The sequence below is a fragment of the Arachis ipaensis genome, chromosome B06 (genome assembly GCF_000816755.2).
Source record: "Arachis ipaensis cultivar K30076 chromosome B06, Araip1.1, whole genome shotgun sequence".
NCBI lineage: Eukaryota > Viridiplantae > Streptophyta > Magnoliopsida > Fabales > Fabaceae > Arachis > Arachis ipaensis.
The window spans coordinates 41822035-41840883 of NC_029790.2; the positions used below are offsets into that span (position 1 = coordinate 41822035).

General features: G+C 36.5%; 1 protein-coding gene and 1 long non-coding RNA gene across 2 annotated transcripts; both read right to left on the reverse strand.

The window, feature by feature from the left end:
- LOC110263302 lies at positions 232-952 on the reverse strand. Its single transcript, XM_021104442.1, has 2 exons — positions 678-952; positions 232-608 (listed from the first exon to the last, which is right to left on the reverse strand). The coding sequence occupies exons 1-2, from the start codon at positions 922-924 to the stop codon at positions 466-468; spliced, it is 390 nt and encodes a 129-aa protein (XP_020960101.1). The 5' UTR covers positions 925-952; the 3' UTR covers positions 232-465.
- LOC110263304 lies at positions 2128-6375 on the reverse strand. The gene is made up of 2 exons (XR_002348716.1): positions 6143-6375; positions 2128-3134 (listed from the first exon to the last, which is right to left on the reverse strand). It is a non-coding gene; the product is annotated as an uncharacterized LOC110263304 (long non-coding RNA).

An 18849-nucleotide genomic window follows, 5' to 3' on the forward strand; every position in this document is an offset into this window, starting at 1 on the left:
TTATTTTTTGATAGATTCATAACATACATTTTGACTTACTAATTTAATAACCAAATCAATAGTTCTAAGTTTATTTCTAGTAGTACTTATTTAGAGGGCGAATGTCAGAGATTATGGGGTTCAAATTCCAGAAATAGCCTCTCTACACGAAAGAATAAGGCAACAAATATCTACTCTCCCTAGACCCACCAGATCAGAGTCCTATGCACCAAGTTCCCTTTACTTCTAATTAGGGGTGGGCAAAAAAATCCATATTTTGGATTTTAAACCAAATCCAAACCAAACCATTTTAAAAAAACCAGTTTTAAACCAAAAAAAATCCAAACCAAATTACATTTATTTTATAATTTGGTTTTTGATCCAATCCATTTAAATGGTTTTAAATCCGGATCCAGATCCAGATCCAAATTAAGATCCGGATCTAAAAAAACCCTAATTGAGTCTTCTCCTCTTCGACAAATCCATTCAACAAAACCAAATCCACTCTTCGCCACCGTCAACATTTCTTCCTCTCTGCCTCTCGTCGGAGCTCGCCGGTGGTTCCCAAATCCACTCTTCGCCACCGTCAACATTTCTTCCTCTCTGCCTCTCGTCGGAGCTCGCCGGTGGTTCCCAAATCCACTCTTCGCCACCGTCAACATTTCTTCCTCTCTGCCTCTCGTCGGAGCTCGTCGGTGGTTCGTCGGCCTCTACCTCTTCGAGTCTATAGTCTTCACTTTGATTCGAGACTCTGTCTCTCTGCCTCAACCTCCCATTCGCGACTCTGTCTTCTCTCTTTTTCGGTTCTCTTCTTCTTTCGTTGGTGGCTCGCCGGAGCTCATGCTCATCAATTGAGGTAAGCCTCCTCCTTGCCCTTGGTTCTGAGTTCTGAGTTTTATTTGGGTTTTTTCTATTTTGTTGATTTGTTCTGTTTTGTTCCTTCATGAGTATACTGATTTGTTCTGTTTTGTTGAATCCTTGATGAACTGATTGCCATGCTCATTTATTAATTTTTTGGTTCATGCATGTACCATAATTTATTAATTTCAAATTGACCCCCCCTAAAACTTGATTTCATAAAAAATCTACTTGCTGATTTAAGCCAATAGGTAAGTGTTCTATATGTATTGTGCTACTTGGTTATATAACCAACAACCAATCTCCTAATCTCTTATAGGAATTAGAATTAGATAGACTAGTAGTTGAAGTTGCAGGGATGAATGATGAATTTAAACAATGCTACATAAGAAATAGACTAGTAGTTGAAGTTGCAGGGATGAATGATGAATTTGAAAAATGCTGCATAAGAGGGAGACTAGTAGTTGAAGTTGCAGGGATGAATGATGAATTTGAACAATGCTGGATTTTTGGTTACCAAAAATCTGGTTTTAAAACTGGATTTTATAAAAAAAACCGGATTTTAGATTTGGATTTAAAAAAACCGGATTTAAAACCGGTTTTGCAAGTAAAATCGGATTTAAAACCGGTTTGTAAATAAAACCGGATTTAAATTTTAAAACCGGTTTAGAACCGGTTTTTATTTTTTCAAACCGGTTTAAAACCGGTTTTGCTCTTCAATCCAGTTCTGGTTTGGTTTCCTAAACCATAAAACTGGTTCTGGAGTGGATCCAGTTTGGATTTTTAAAAATCCAAACCATGCCCACCCCTACTTCTAATGGTAGTTGCTTAACAACCAAGTCAATAAATCAAAGCGAAGTTCATGGTATGTTCCCTTTATTTGAAAAATAGCATTGATCCAATTCATTTATACTATGATACTTAACAGATTTCAATCTTCGAAACTGTTGTTTTTGGTCTTACTACCCGTTAAACATGCAGTTTTTCATCAAGAGAAACACTCAGATCAAATCCTTCTCAAAATGGGAAAGCAGTAGCTCTAAAAATCCATTAAAAATGTATTACAGAGAAATCTCTTTCCCATTGTATATAGGGCTAACTACACGAATCAAACAACATCATTGTACTGTATCATAAACAAGTAACAATCCCTAAAGAGAGAAAAACAAAAAGGTTAAAGGAACATATATCTAACACCGCTAGCACATCATCAAATTCTAAGACCTCAGGCATGACACCAATTCTTTCTAGCTTTCTCAATATAAGCAGTTTTTGACATAAAGGTAGTTGGCTAAACAAAAGTAAGCTGATTACTAGAAAAACCTCATCCGCAAGGTTGGATTTCAAAACCGCCATTCCATTCACTACTCCAGGTCAAAGCTTAGCCTTCTCCACCTAATTTTTTTTAGGAGAGAAATTCCTTTAAAGGAAATGTAATGTGACCAATATTTTTTCTTGTATATTTGCCTTATTGACCCAATACTAACCAACATTTTTTTGTTCATTAATAATAAAATACAACGTTGTATTGAAAATTAATGTAATGTATAATTTTCCCCTCTATGAAAGGATGATAGAACTTCACTCTCTACAATAAATTATAAGTTAACTTTGACCACAAAATAAGATAATCCAGCCAATGACTAATAGCTCAAATGGCATAATCTCCCCATACTCAATTAACAGGTTGCGGGTTCGAGTCTCATATCTTTGGTAAAAAAAAAAAAAAACATAATCCATAAACATAAGCTTCCAAGTTCAGAATTTCAATATCCAACCAATCACTCTATGTTATCCAAATCCCACTCCTAAACCGTAAACTCTAACACCACCCCTCAAAAGAAAAAACAAATTTCAACAACAAAACCATCAATCGAAAAACTAAAAACAAAAAAACAGAAGCAACCCAGAACACGAGATCAAAACTTGACGAGAAAAAACAAATACCCAGACGGGAATGAGAGAGAAAATGGGAAAAAGGGACTCACTTAGAAGTAGCAGTTTCTTCTTCGAGCCAGTTACGGATGTGCTTAACGTTGCGCTTGAATATGTTGGCTGATTGCTTCACGTCGCTCCTCAGAAGAAGCACAACCGCACTCACACCAACCACCGTCATCACGAAATTCGTCAAACCCATAATAGTAGCGAAGGATTTTACCCCCCAGAGAAAAAAAAGGTACTCTTTTTTATGATTTTTATGCTGCTGCCAACGTTGAGAGAACCGGACTGGTCAATAAACCGGTAAGGTGACTGATTCACTGGTTCAATAGTTCGATCAGGGTTCAAGCGGGATTCAACTGGTTTAATTTAGATATTAAATAAAATTATTAAAAAATCAACATATAATTTCAAATATTTAAATTTAATAATTTCTAACCTAATAAAATTTAAAATTTCACAATTTCACCTAATAAATTATCCATAATTTATGGAGAAGAGTTCATAAACAACTTCAAACATCAAAACTTATAACTAAAGTAGATCAAATTGCATGTAAATGACAAACATCATGTTTAACATACAGTCAAAAAAAATTTAACCATCAGATAACATACTTAGCATGGAAGGTGACAATTAAATTTTGGAGGCTTCATGGAATTCCAAGAGTACACGTTTCTAACGGAGGGGAAATAAACAAGCTGCTTTCATACTCTTTTGGTACACGTTTCTATTCTTTACTGCTATCAAAAGGGTGTAAACTGGATAAAACCTTTGTATTACAAATTTTTATGCCATATTTTCCATTTTCCATTAAAGAGACAGCGGATCTAGAACAAGTATGAGGAGATTTCTCTGGTGTCCATATATTGCTCACTTCAGCTGGTTGACTTGACTTAAAGGTTTGAAACCAAGAGGCCATAATATAAAAATCTAGCTCTACTGTGGTATTGCCCATTACAATCACAAATTTCCCTATATAGGACCTTGTTTCCAGTTTAGGTTGTAAGGCATCTCATTCACTTTAACATCATTCATTTCCCATAATCAGCAACATCATTTTAAAAAATCAGCAACTCAGAATAAGCAAACATCAACAAAATCATTATTATTAACTTAGCAACTCAAAATTAAACTCAGCAACTCACAATTAAACCTACCTCAGCAACTCAGAATTAAACAAGCAAAAATAAATTGAAGATAGAGAGCTCGGATGAGAAGGGGAACAATGAGAACCGCCACAAAGGATGAGAACCCAGTATTATTAACAAAAGTATTAACAAATTCTGAAAATCAGCAACTCAGTATAGTATTATTAACGAAAGTAACAAGCAAAAATAATTTCAAGCAACAATGCTTACCAGCCATAGTTATCAGAACCGAACCGGTGGGTTACTAATTCACCCGGTTGACCCGATCATAATTAAATAAAAATATAAAATTATAAAAAAAAATTAAAATCAAAAGTTAAAACTTAAAATGTATGTCTTCATAAATATATTAATAACAATCAAATATCAATTCTTAGACATAACAATGATGCAAAAAAAAAATAATAATAAACTAGTCAATAGCACAAAATACTTTCTCAATTTAAAGAACAAGAAAAAACAAAAGATAACACAATCAGTAAATCAAATTCAAGAGGTGATCTGAAAGTCGGCATCTATATCTTCATAAAACAAATTTGAAGCTTGACCAACATTTCCTTCATTTTGATTTGCATCTACATCTACATTTGTGTATCTTTCACAAATCAATACCAAAAATAATTCATAATAATACAAACAGAAAGTATGGGGCAACAATTTAACTGAACAATTGCAGAGAGCATGAACCTCATTTTCAACAACAAATTCAACTATAATAATTGTTAGCAACAAAAGATTTATCTCGAGATGATTTACAAATTTACAACAACAAAAGATTTAGATAAGTGATTATTTCAGCAAGACAACAATAGATTCAATTTTCAGTGATGATAATAAGTAAAAAATTCAACATGATTTACAGATTTACAACAACAAAAAAACTCAACTAAGTCATTATTCAGCAAAACAGCACCAAATTCAAGGTTCGATAAACTCAGTAATGATTTTCGGCAACGAACAAACTTAAGCTAAGTTGAGCTAAGTGATTATTTTGGCAAGTCAACAACAAATTCAAGGTTCATGATAATCAATAACAAATTTCAGCAACAAAATCAAAGTGCACTGATGCAGCAACAAAATTAAAACAGAAAGAACAGGGGGAAGTAGTTGCGAGAACCGAACCGGTTGTTAAACCGGTCGAGTGACGGGTTCAATGGTTCAATGTTCCAAGTTCCAACCGAGGTTGAACCGTAGTTGAATAGATTTAATTAAATATACAATAAAATGATTAAAAATTCAATATATAATTTAAAATATTTAAATTCAATGATTTCTAAGCTAATAAAATTCAAAAATTCAGAGAGTTTACATCAACTTCCATATTTCCTGCATCTAATAAAATAGAATAAAAAGCCAATAAGAACCCAAAGTTAACACTTAACAACATATATCTTTATTAAATGAAACTAGTTTTGCTATTTCACTAAATCCCACCAATTATACCAAGTGAGTGCATATTTTAAAGGGCCAAAGCATCGTAAAAGACTAGATAGGATTTGTAAGAAGAATTCTGAAGCATCTACAAATATATGAGGTACTTAAGTCGGACTTAGAATGAATTTTCATTGTCTTAAAAACAAGTTCTCTTTGCAAAAGATATGCAGTAAATGCAAGTTCTTTTCAAAACAAAATGCTCAATTAAATTGGCTTCTATCCCACAGAACAAGAAGCCACAGCACATTTCAGCACACCACAAAATCATAAAGAATCAACTGAAATTTCAGCAATCTACTTCTGACCATAAAAATTTCCCAAATTGGAACAACCAAACAAACAACCCATACCCACAAAACCCCGAGAATCCAAAATTCAAGCAACAGGCCACAGAATTACATCCAGAAGATTACATATAGCCAAAAACAACACAAATTACATCCAGAAAATTTTCAGAAAAATTAACTCAGCAAAGAAAAACAAACCATGAACAAAATTATTCCAAAAAATTTAGCAAGATACCATCAACTCAGCCAGTAAAATTTAACAAATAAGTGAAACACCATCAACAAAATTAATCCAAAATAATTAAAATTCTTCAACATCATAGTTTATTTCAGTTTTATACAAATTAATAAAAGAAAAAAACATAACAAAACCATCAGAAACTCATAATCATAGACATTATTCCAAATTACAGAATCATATAATCAGAGACAGAAACTCAAAATCATCAAAATCAAGTTATTAACGACAAAAAAAAATGAACAAGCACTGGTTACCGCGCGGCGAGGGAGGCACGAAACTGACGGCGAGGTAGGAGCGAAACAGACGGTGAGGCAGGGAGGAACGAAACAGAATTGCTAGCGGAGGAGGAACGATTAGACAGAGACGCAGAGGAGAAGAGCTTATGCGAGAGAGAAGAGGGCCAAAGAGCTACCAATGTGCGAGAGAGAAGAGGGCAAGACGCAACGACGTAGAGGAGAAGAGGGCCGAGCAGAGTTTCCAGAGGCGACTAAAGAGGACAAATTCTGGCCGAGGAGAAGAGTTCGACGACCACCACCACCCGAGGGACCAGTTGCGGTTCCGTCTGCTTCTGCCGCCGGCGAAGCGAGCGCAAGGAAGGGAGGGCTTGAGCTGACGAGAGCTTGAGCTCGTGGGAGAGAGTGACGAGAAACTGAGAAAGATAGTCGAGAGAGGAGTTAGCGTTGGGGCTTAAAAAAAATCGACCCGGTCCGGGTCAACTGGGTTTCAGCGTGTTTGATGTATGATCGATTTAACAAGTGGTTCGGTTTGACTAGATGACGGGGTTTTCGGTCGAACTGAGTGGATCGAGCCGGGTTTGATAACTTTGTACCGGCACCGAAGGAGGAAGGAAAGTGACGGTGATGGAGGAATGGGAACTGCCGCCGAAGACAGAGAGATAGAGCTCGAATGAGAGGAGAGGAGGCCTTCCTACAACGGCGACGACAGGAGAAACGAATCGAAGAGGGAGAACTGCCGAACAGAGCTTCCACACGCCACTACAGGAGGAACAAATCGAGGAGAGCCGAACCACCGAATAGAGCTTCCACACGCGACGCGATACCCACGGTCTGTCCCCGGAAGAGAAGAGTTCGGCGATAACTTTAAAGAGGGACGGTGGTTGCGGATTGCGTTTGAACTTCCAAGGGAATGGCCAGGATATGGGTAATTGACTAATTGGTAGGCTTCTCTTTCTTTTTTAATCAAAATTAAAACGACGCCAATTTTTAGGGTATTACTCCGAATCGAAAACTCCAAAAAAATCTAGTCGGGTCTAACGATCCATTGATTAACTGTTGGTTTGACTGGTTCTCTAACTGACGGTTCTATGAGTCAACTGAACTAATCATATGACCAATTTTCTATTAATCCGGTTGACTCGATCGATCTAGTTCAATTTTCAGAACTATGGCAGCTGCTGTTACTTACAGTGCACTGAGGAGAGAAAATCAAAACAGCGTTCAATTTTTTATGTTTTCTTATGTTTTTAGGTGTGTGTGTGTTTTTTTTTAGTGATATAACGGGGGCTAAACCCTAAAGAGAACACAGAAAAGAAACTACTTAGGGACATTAGGCCTGTTTACATCATCATTCATCAGAGAAATTAACTCCCTAGAGGGACTATCCAAGAAGAGAAATCTTTGGCTTTGAGTAGTGTCATTTTTTAACAACCAATCTGTGCATTAGTTCGCTTTTCTTTGGGCAAATTGAAACTTAATCTCCCATGGTCTATTCCTCAGCTCCACAATTCTCCTGATTAGAGGGTCTATTATATTCCCCTCTTTATAAGAAGTAATACAACTTAAAATTTCTCGTGAATTCACTTCCACTATAAACCTTCGAATTCTCAAATTTCACGCCATGAAAATTTCATGATAGGCAACCCCATAATTCTGCATAATTTGCCTCGCATGTTCGCAAATTCATTTGGAATCCACCTACCCATTCCCCCAAATGGGTTCTAATTAAACCACCATACCCCGCCTTATCACTTGTACACCTAGGAGATCCATCAGTATTAACTTTCCCCCAAACTAACGGTGGAAGTCTCCATCCCATTCTTATGGTGCATGGTTGTATTTTGTTCATCATTTTTCTCCCGCTGCTCATGCCTTCTTTAAATGTGATAGCATAGTTCTTGATGATCTGGTCCGCCTTTAGTGATCTTTCATAATTCTGATTAAAAATCTCTTTGTTTCTCCACTTCTACAACCATCAGCAAGTTATGAAAAACAGATCCATCCACTTTATCTCCAATGAAGCTCCAATTATATTTCATTATGAAAATTTAATTTAAACCACAATTTAGCAGCAGTAGAAAAGAAAAAAGGAGCAGTACATGGGTGGAATAACTTAACCCATATCTTCGCGGCTCTTGGGCAGTCTCAAATTGCATGCATGTAAGATTCCTCGGTTCTTGGACAGCAGTGGCAATATGGATCTGTCCCCATGAAACGTGCTCTTCTTTCTGCTGTGTATAGTCTTTTATGGAGAAGTTGCTACATAAAAACTTTGATTTTTTTTTTTTTGTCCCTGCCATTTCCAAATCCTTTTCTAATCATCTGTGTCATTCTTATCATACCCTGTGATGTCCCTGTATGTTGTAGCCACAGAGAATATACCATTAGTAGTATGATTCCATCGCATAGAATCATGCCCATTGCTAATAGATGGCCATGGGAAGGTATAGCTCTGATTCGCTTAATGATTGTTTCCGGTAAGAGCTTAGAGATAATCCTTAAATTCCATTACATCTGCAACCTTTGCTTCCTTCAGCTCATCTGGAATTGGCATAAGAACATGATCTTGGAGCTTACTGAAACCTTTGACCCAACTATTAGTCCAGAAATTAAGGTTAATTCCATTGCCGATAGCCCATGATATATTTGATTTCAGGATAGGCCATAGTTTGGAAGTTTCTCTCCAGAAGTGGGAGTCTGAAGGCTTGGAAATCAGCTCATATCTTCCTTGTTGCTCTTTTCCATATTTGTGGAGGAGAACTTGGCACCATAAACTGATTGGTTCATTCAACATTTTCCAAATAACCTTCAATAAAAAGGCGTCATTCATCTACTGCAGTTGCTTGATTCCTAAACCTCCCCTATTGTTTGGCAAGCAAATTCTACTCCAATTGATGTGATGCATCTTCCTATCATCTTGAGATCCTCTCCATATGAATTTTCTTTGTGTACTTTCGATCTCTTTACAAATTCCTAACAGGATTCTCTCATTTTGCATATCATAGTTAGCAAGGGAACTAAGGATTGATTTGGCCAAGATAATTCTTCCGGCCATCGATAGGCACTATTGCTTCCACCCTTTGAGTTTGCTTTGTACTCTTTGGAAAATATGTTTAAAGTTCTCCTTTCCCTTCTTTGGTTATATATCATCGCGCCTAAATATTTTTTCAAGTAACACCTAACTTTTATAAAATATCCATTTTACTCTTAAATTTTATTTATTACCCAAAATATCCGAATACTTATACAATTGCAAAGCCGAAACCCTTAGCCATTTCCTTTCAAAATATTACTTGTATTTTAATTCATTCTCGAGTTTCTCGATTACCAATTCTTCTTAATTTTTAATTTAATCTCTCTACCATCAAACCTCATCAATATTTTTCAGTATTTTCACATAAACCAGCCCCAGAATTCACTCAAAACAGTTCGGTTCTGGGCTGAATCTACCAGGCCAAATCATAATCTCAAAAATAACAATAATTCAACCAAATTCAACATAAAACTCAATCAAAGTCAACAATAATCAATCAAACCAACATTCACTTATCAAATTCACATTCAATTATTATAAAATTATCAAACCCTACCTCCGTACAGAAATCACAACAATGGAAATTTCGGAAAAGCTTTTTGATCGAGCTGCTGAAAAAAAAAATGTCAGAAATCGTCTGTGCCTCTTAGAACTCTAATTGGCCGAACTTAAGGGGAAGAGGAGTTACGTCACCGTCAACTTCTACCGGACAAAAATAACACCAACATGTAGAGGAAGAGGATACGAACACTTTTACTGGATTAGATTTTTTATTGAAGTTACAGATCTCAAAAAATTGATGTTGAAAGTTCATGGAGAGGTTCACGGTTCTCTTTCTCTCCCTCGGGTCTTTGCTTTCTTTTTTACTTCAAAGCATGAACAACCATGCATGTATGATACTGATTAATGGAATAACGATGACTTTTGAATGGTCTTGTGACACGTATAGGGTTGGGTGTCAAGCATATAAGCTATTGAGTCAGCGATTCAAGTTATAAATATCTTAAATGGATAATTATGAAAGCTGGATATATTAAAACACAAGTAATAATATATATAGAGATAAACATATATGAATTACTAATATAAATTACATTAGTAACATAATGATAAAAAATCTACGATGAAGTATTAGCAAAGCTAAGTTTATCGAAAAGTACCGATATTTACTAATATCGGTGGATTTTGAACTCGATAATAATAATAATAATATTAACTAAACTTTATTTTAATTAAATTTTTGTTAAAAATAATTTTCTTAAAACTACATCTCAATATAATATTTTAACTCATAAATAGTTAATTATTTAATTTTAAAAAATTCGGGGTCTTACAATAGTTCTCTTTAAATTGGCTTCTCTGAGTGATCTCCTTCCTCATACTATGAGTCATATTATTGGGGAACACTATAGAAGTTTTTGCTTTGTTAGCTTTAAGACTAGACACGGCACAAAAGAGCTCTATAGTTTCCATCACCTCCCTTATTTGGTCCACACTTGCCTTTGTAAATATAAGAAGGTCGTCCGCAAATAACAAATGTGAGATATGACACACCTCCTAATCTTAATAGGTTTTCATCTTTGATCATCCACTTTATCTTCTATAAGTTGAGACATCTTATCCATGGCGATAAAGAAGATACACTGAGAGATTAGGTTTCCTTCCTGTATTCCTGTTGAAGGGATGATTGTTTCCGTCTTCTCTCCATTTCACAACACGTTATAAGTAACAAAAGAAATGCATTCCATTATGTTAGCGAATTGATTTGGCAGACCAAATTTTTGAAGACACCACTTGATGAATCTCCATTTTAGTCAATTATATGCTTTTTCAAAATCAAGCTTTATCTTCATGAACACTTTTTTCCCTTTTCATTTTCTTCATGGAGTGATTTAGTTCCTTCGCAATGATTATGTTGTCTTTGATATTCCTCCCCAGAATGAAGCTCGATTGATTGGGAGCAATGCGATCAATGAGAGCTGGCTTCAACCTTTCAACTATAATTTTTGAAATGCATTTGTAACTTACGTTACAAAGTGCAATTCGTCTGAACTGAGATATAAATTCCGGAGTTGTAACCTTAGGAATGAGGGTTAAAAAATTTGGTTGTATCTACCAATCTGATTAGGATTATTCCAACAATTAAGAATATGGTGGCGGACTTTTGCTTGAATTAGATCCCAATTTTTTTTATAGAGTAGAGAAGGGAACCATCAGGACCAGGGCCTTTAATGATCCAATGTCAAACATTGCTTTTTTGATAGAAGAATTCTCCACATTACTCTGGATCTGAAGTTTAATACCCTGAGATAGATCCGGGTTGTTTCAATTAGTTTGTAGAACTTGAGATCCTTGCTCCTCTTCTCTATATAGATCTCTGAAAAATTGTAATGCATGGTTAACCATAGCTTCATGATCTTCTACCCACCCTCCATTTTGCTTTCTAATCTTTAAAATTTTGTTCCTTTTCCTACGGATGATGGTCCTCGTATGATAAAATCGAGTGTTTCGATCTTCATAAACCATCCACATTTCTCTAGATTTTTGCATCCACATCACCGCCTCATAGTCCAAAATCTCATCAAACTCTTTATTTAGTTTTGTTTCCAATATATCTAAAAAGTTGTTCTATCCATATGTAGGAGCACGTTGAATTTCTCCAATTTTGTTAATAAGTATTCTCTTCATTCTTCCAACAATCCAACGTGACAAAAACTTCCTTATTCCAACTTCGAAGTTTTCTGTAAAACCTGAGAAATTAGTGAATAATTAGTAAATAAATTAATTATTAATAAAATAATAATTAGCAAATAAATTGCGGGTATTGTCGGGTTTAGCTCATTAGATCTATGGGTCAGGTAAGCACCCTCAAACCCTTTGTATAATGTGGAATTAGTGAAACTTATATTGATTGTGATGATAAATGTGATGTTAGATTGAAATTATTTGTTGATTGGAGTCAATTTGAGAAATTGGAAGCTAGAGGAGTAACTTTAGAGACTGGGTTTTGTTGGTGAGGGGCCAAAGTTGAGGAGCTTGTAGTACGGTGAATGCTTAAGGTGTTCCGGGTTTAACAAAAAATTGGCCAAGGTATGGTTTCGGTTTCTCATAGCTAAAATGTAATATGTCATGAAAACTTAGCCTAGATGGTTTATGATAAGTTGAATCATGTATTGGTGCATATATTGTGTCAAATTATTGTGGAATAATTGGTTTGATGATTTATGGCATGAAAAGGTTGGTGGTGGTGGAATAATGCAAGTTGTGATGTTTGATGATGTATATATATGTATAGAAGTTGATGATTATGTATGATATTGTTTGGACATGAATTATTGTGTGAAATGATTATAATTGTGAATTGGTGTGTTATGGAGTAAATGAGGGGTGTTGAGATATGATTGAACTTGGTTGATGTAGATGTGGTAAGTTTTAAAGGGGTTGGAATTTTAAATGTTTTGAAAGTTGAGGTTTGGAATTTTAATGAAATCCTTGATTTTTGACCAACTTTAACGAGTCATAACTTGGCCTCCAGACCTCCAATTTTTATAAAACTTATCTAGAATGAAAATTTGGTCTGAGAGGTTCACACTGTTTGAAGAACGGATGAAAAATATTTTAAATTGAAAAAGTTATGCGCGTCGGAAGTTCGGTGTATAAAACTAAAATTCTACAGCACTTACAATTTTGGCCACCCTGCGTAAGTCGCGTACGCGAGCCTCACATGCAGTGCAGACATTCTGTTCGGGTTGGATGTCTCGCGTATGCGAGAGGATGCTTGTGTACACGAGCAGGCAAAAACGCACATCCGCGTACGCGAGCAGGGGGCCGCGTACGCAGATCCCTGTTTTTCCAAAACATGACTTTTTGTTTTAAAAAGCATTCTTCCAACTTTCAAAACCCTTGTAACTCTTGCTTAAAGCCTGGTAGGTAGATTTTTGGGTAGTGAAGTATGATTAAGGCTGTGAGAAAGATAACTTGTTAATGAAGAAAGAGGTGAAGTAGATGATGATGAATAAGGAAGTGCTATAATGTTATATATGCTGTGAGTGGTGGCTAAATTCATGATGTATAATGATACGATGATTAATGATTGAACTGATATTGGATGAATTCTTGATTGAGATACCTGGGTAGTAGCAAGGATTGTGGTTCGTTTCGCTTGCTCTGGATCAATGTCTGAGATGTGGTAACAATGATAATTGATTAAGATTGAATGAATGTACGTCTGTGATACTTGGTCAATGATGTGACGTGGTGCGCAGAAATTGTGATTACACTTTGATTATGTAAAATTCATTACTCTTTCTTTCCCTGGCAATGGCACCAAAAATGCGATGCCAATACCATGGTTCACAACTTCGCACAATTAACCAGCAAGTGCACTGGGTCGTCCAAGTAATACCTTACGTGAGTAAGGGTCGAATCCCACGGAGATTGTTGGTGTGAAGCAAGCTATGGTCACCTTGTAAATCTCAGTCAGGCGGATATAAAATAGTAATGGGGTTTTCGAAATTAATTAATAAAATAAGGATAGAAATACTTATGTAACTCATTGGTGAGAATTTCAGATAAGCGTATGGAGATGCATTCGTCCTCTGAACCTCTGCTTTCCTGCTGTCTTCATCCAATCAATCTTACTCCTTTCTATGGCCGGCTTTATGTAAGGATGTCACCGGTGCCAATGGCTACTTTCGATCTCTCTCAGGAAAATGATCCAAATGCTCTGTCACAGCACGGCTAATCGTCTGGAGGCATCACCCTTGTCGTTGGTTGCATCCTATTCCTCTCTGTGAAAATGGTCCGATGCGCTGTCACTGCATGGCTAATCATCTTGGAGGTTCTCGATCATACTGGAATAGGATTTACTATTCTTTTGCGTCTGTCACTACGCCCAGCACTCGCGAGTTTGAAGTTCGTCACAGTCATCCAATCCCAGAATCCTACTCGGAATACCACAGACAAGGTTTAGACTTTCCGGATTCTCATGAATGCCGCCATCAATCTAGCTTATACCACGGAGATTCTGATTAAGGAATCTAAGAGATACTCATTCAATCTAATGTAGAATGGAAGTGGTTGTCAGGCACGCGTTCATAGAGAATGATGATGATTGTCACGTTCATCACATTCAGGTTGAAGTGCGAGTGAATATCTTAGAAGCGGAACAAGTGAATTGAATAGAAAACAGTAGTACTTTGCATTAATCTTTGAGGAACAGCAGAGCTCCACACCTTAATCTATGGAGTGTAGAAACTCTACCATTAAAAATACATAAGTGAAAGGTCCAGGCATGGCCGAATGGCCAGCCCCTCTGATCTAAGAACCAGGCGTCCAAAGATTATCTAATACAATAGTAAAAAGTCCTATTTATAATAAACTAGCCACTAGGGTTTACAAAAGTAAGTAATTGATGCATAAATCCACTTCTGGGGCCCACTTGGTGTGTGCTTGGGCTGAGCTTGAATGTTACACGTGCAGAGGCTCTTTCTGGAGTTGAACGCCAGCTTTTGTGCCATTTTGGGCGTTGAACTCCACTTTGCAACTTGTTTTTGGCGCTGGACGCCAGAATTGGGCAGAGAGCTGGCGTTGAACACCAGTTTGCATCATCTAAACTTGAGCAAAGTATGGACGATTATACATTGCTGGAAAGCCCTGGATGTCTACTTTCCAACGCAATTGGAAGCGTGCCATTTTGAGTTCTGTAGCTCCAGAAAATCCATTTTGAGTGCAGGGAGGTCAGAATCCAACAGCATCAGCAGTCCTTCTTCAACCTCTGAATCTGATTTTTGCTCAAGTCCCTCAATTTCAGCCAGAAAATACCTGAAATCACAGAAAAACACACAAACTCATAGTAAAGTCCAGAAATGTGAATTTAACATAAAAACTAATGAAAACATCCCTAAAAGTAACTAGATCCTACTAAAAACATACTAAAAACAATGTCAAAAAGCATATAAATTATCCGCTCATCATGACGCCTGGGTAGTAACAGCAGTAGTGGATTATTCCGCTTGCTCCAAGTTGAGCTTTTAAATACCCACCTAGGTAGTAGCAGCAGTAGTGGTTATTCCACTTGCTCTGGGTTAAGCGGGTAGTAGCAAGGGGGTTGTAGCTCAAACCCACTTACTCCGCAATGGGTGTTTCTGTCCATGGTTAGCTACTAGGACATGTCAGGTTGGCTATAGGATAGGCATACATAATATGAATTTGTTTGTTTGCTTTGGTTTGCATTCTTGGGATTACCTAATTGATATTCATGTTTAATTGCTATATGTACTGTTTGCTGTATTTGTAACCTACCTGTGTTTTTCTTGTATTCATTGTTTGTCTGTGTAACTGAGGTTCCACTGGCGTTTCGGAGGATTGGAGGAAAGGAGATGATCTTAGGGCTTTAGTTAGGATTGAGATAGAATCAAGAATCTTTAGATGCCTCATCCTATTTGTGGTTTTCAATTTTAGTTTTAATTTTGAATCAAATGTCAGAAGTTCTAGGATTGCCTCTAGCTTTCCCGAGACTTTATATGTTAGTTATGCGGGCACTGTTACCATGCTGAGAATCTCTGGTTCTCACTCCATACATATTTTGTAGTTTTCAGATGCAGGACGCGAGGCACCTCGCTGAGGCATACTGGAAATTTCTGATAGCGAAGATCTTTTGTGCTTTTGCGACTTATTTTGGTTTTGATGTATATATGTAGATACTTATTATCTCCACTATATATGTATATTATGCGTTATCCATTTTAAAGGTTGATTTAGAGAAATAGGTTCTGTAAACTATATTTTGGGTCTCTTTGAACCTGTCTAGTTCATGTTTTCCGCCTACGTGAGTGATGCGCTTTTCTGTTTAATGCTTTTTTTTAATCTTCCTTCAAAGGCTCCTAGATAAAACCTTTTTAATCTATATTATATATATAATTTTACTTTTAGAGATCGTAATACCTCGCCACCTCAGTTTTATGACTTAAGCATAAGACTCTGTGTGGTATGGTATTACATTTTCCAGCCATATTGCTCAGAGTGGAGTCTAGTTGCTCATGGTTGTTCCAATTTGCTTTAAATAATCTTTCAGATCAGGGTGTAAGCTCCACATGGCCTCGTATCGGAAAGGCCTTTCCCCAATAGCTTTATACTGCGGCACAAGAGAGATCAGGTGTGGGTGATGGTTTGAGCTCTTTCTCGTCAAGACCTCCACAAAACTATGGAAATCTGACTTTCCACCTAGTATTGGTAAGGGCTCGATCTAATCACTTGAAGACTCTATCTAGTCCCTACCATTGGGGACCTCTCCAAGTGAATTTGGAACCAGAGATACCTTAATCAATGAGACAGTAGAATTCTATCCAATCTTTAAATCTCATGCAAACATTACCATCCATGCTACTACCTTTTTTCTTCTCATACGGATTGGCAATTTTGTTAAAAAAACCCACAAACATCCAGTCTTCTTTCATTCTATTTGCAATTCCAGCTAACTTAGAAAAAAGAATTCTTTTATATTGTTCTTGTGGACTCGCATAGACAGTTGTAAGCATCCAACTATCTGCTTTTGGGGGGGGGTTGTGAGGGTATAGGAGTTGTGTTGAAGTTGTTTTGTGGATTGTGAAAGGAGTTTTGTGGGTTTCAGAAGTTGTTTTGATTGTTTGGATGGTTGTTGTTGAAGTTGGTTTGTCTCTGGCCTTGATTCTCCCACCAAAAGTTAGGCTAGTTCCTCCATCCAGGGTTATATATTTTGGAAAATGGATCATTTTGTGGTGGCTTGGAGAGATTCTCCATATAATTCACTTGTTCCATAGGGGGTTGATCATGATTGAGTAGCTCACTACTTCCACTATGAGAGGATCCTCCTCCCATGTCATAGTTAAGGTCTTGTGTTCCCACTCCCACAGTTGAGACTTGTATGTGTCCAAGTTGCTTGGTAAGTGCACTAATTTGTTGAGACATGACTTTGTTTTGTACCAGGTATCCAATTCCATGACTCCTTTTTTCACTTGTCTCTCAGAGGAATATAAATATTGATTGTTGGTCATAATCTCTATTAGCTCCATAATCTCCTCAGTTATCTTCATGTGCAAGGATCCTCCAGCTGATTTATCTAATGAATTCCTTAAAGTGGGAGTGATTCCATCATAGAAGATTTGGAGTTGCAGCTAATCAGCAAACATATCAGGGGACATCTCCTCAATATTTCTTTGTACCTCTCTCATGCTTCATAGATGGATTCTCAATCTTATTGTCTGAATGTATAAATGTCATGTCTAATCTTTGCCAACCTCTGTGGTGAAAAAAATTTTGTTAAAAACTTGTAGACTAGATCATTCCATGTTGTAATGCTTTTCCTTGGTTGAGCTTCAAGCCATTGCCTAGCCTGATCTCTTATAGAGAATGGGAATAATATTAATTGGTAGGCTTCAATAGGGACTCCATTAGTTTTTACTGTATCACATATTTGGAGAAAACTTGAGATGTGATGATTAGGGTCTTCTTGAGAACTCCCCCCTAATTGACAATTTTGTTGTACCGATGAAATAAGTTGTGGCTTTAGCTTAAAATTGTTAATATTCACATTCGGTGTTATAATGCTACTCCCACAATTTTCAGGATTGGGAGTAGTGTAGGATCCAAGAGTCCTCCTAGCTTGGAAAATATTGTTGGCATTGACATTGATTTTATGATTGTCTGCCATGTTGTTCTTTAATTCTTCTTCATCTTCTTCTACTACCTTCTTGTTCCTAGTTTGTCTTCTCAAATGCCAAAGAGTTTGTTCAATTTTTAGATCAAACTGAAAAAGCTCTTCTTCTTGATTTTTCTGCATAAACACAAAGGCACCAAGAGAAAGAGAAATTGAAATTCCCCACGTCAAAGTGAAGGGAATTTCCAGTAAGGTAATAACACAAATAGGTAAATAACTAAAACAAATAAAGAACAAGACAAGTAAATAACAAAGAAAACAAAAGAAAAGCATGTAATCTAGGTAATCAATTAATGTGGTAATTGTTAATCACAATTGATCTCCAACAACGACGCCAAAAATATGATGCATAAAATTCACAAAATATCGGCAAGTACACCGAATCGTATTAAGTAATATCACAATGAATGGGTTGTTGTTCCCATGAAAATCAATAGATTAAGCAAGTAATGATTAATTGATTAATTTAGTTAGACAATTCATAATTGGGCTTAAAATTGTTCAATATCATAAATAGAAAATTAAATGAAATAATAATGAATTAATTGAAACAGAGAATTGAACTAAATCAAAAGCAGGAAATTAAACAGAGCATCAATTTTTTTTTAAGAGGAGCTCGACACATAGAGTGGAGCATAGAGAAAACACAACGGTAAGACAACTCAGACAAAGAGACAAACCCTGTAACCTACAATAACATATATCCTTTTATTATCTCCGACATTACCATCAACAATAAAAAGGATCCACACCTAACCACTCCTTGTAGCTCAGAAAGGACATGTTGATAATCTCCTCAACTCCTTTTCCTTTGTTTTGGAATATCCTCATGTTCCTTTCCAGCCATATGTTCCAGGTGATCGCACAAAAACATATCATCCATTTCTTGCACTCCGCCTTCTTTTGTGATATCTCTGTCCAGCTTAAGAAATGCTCATTCAACGTACCTGGGTAAGACCATTGTCTACCAACATACGATAACCATGTACACCAAGC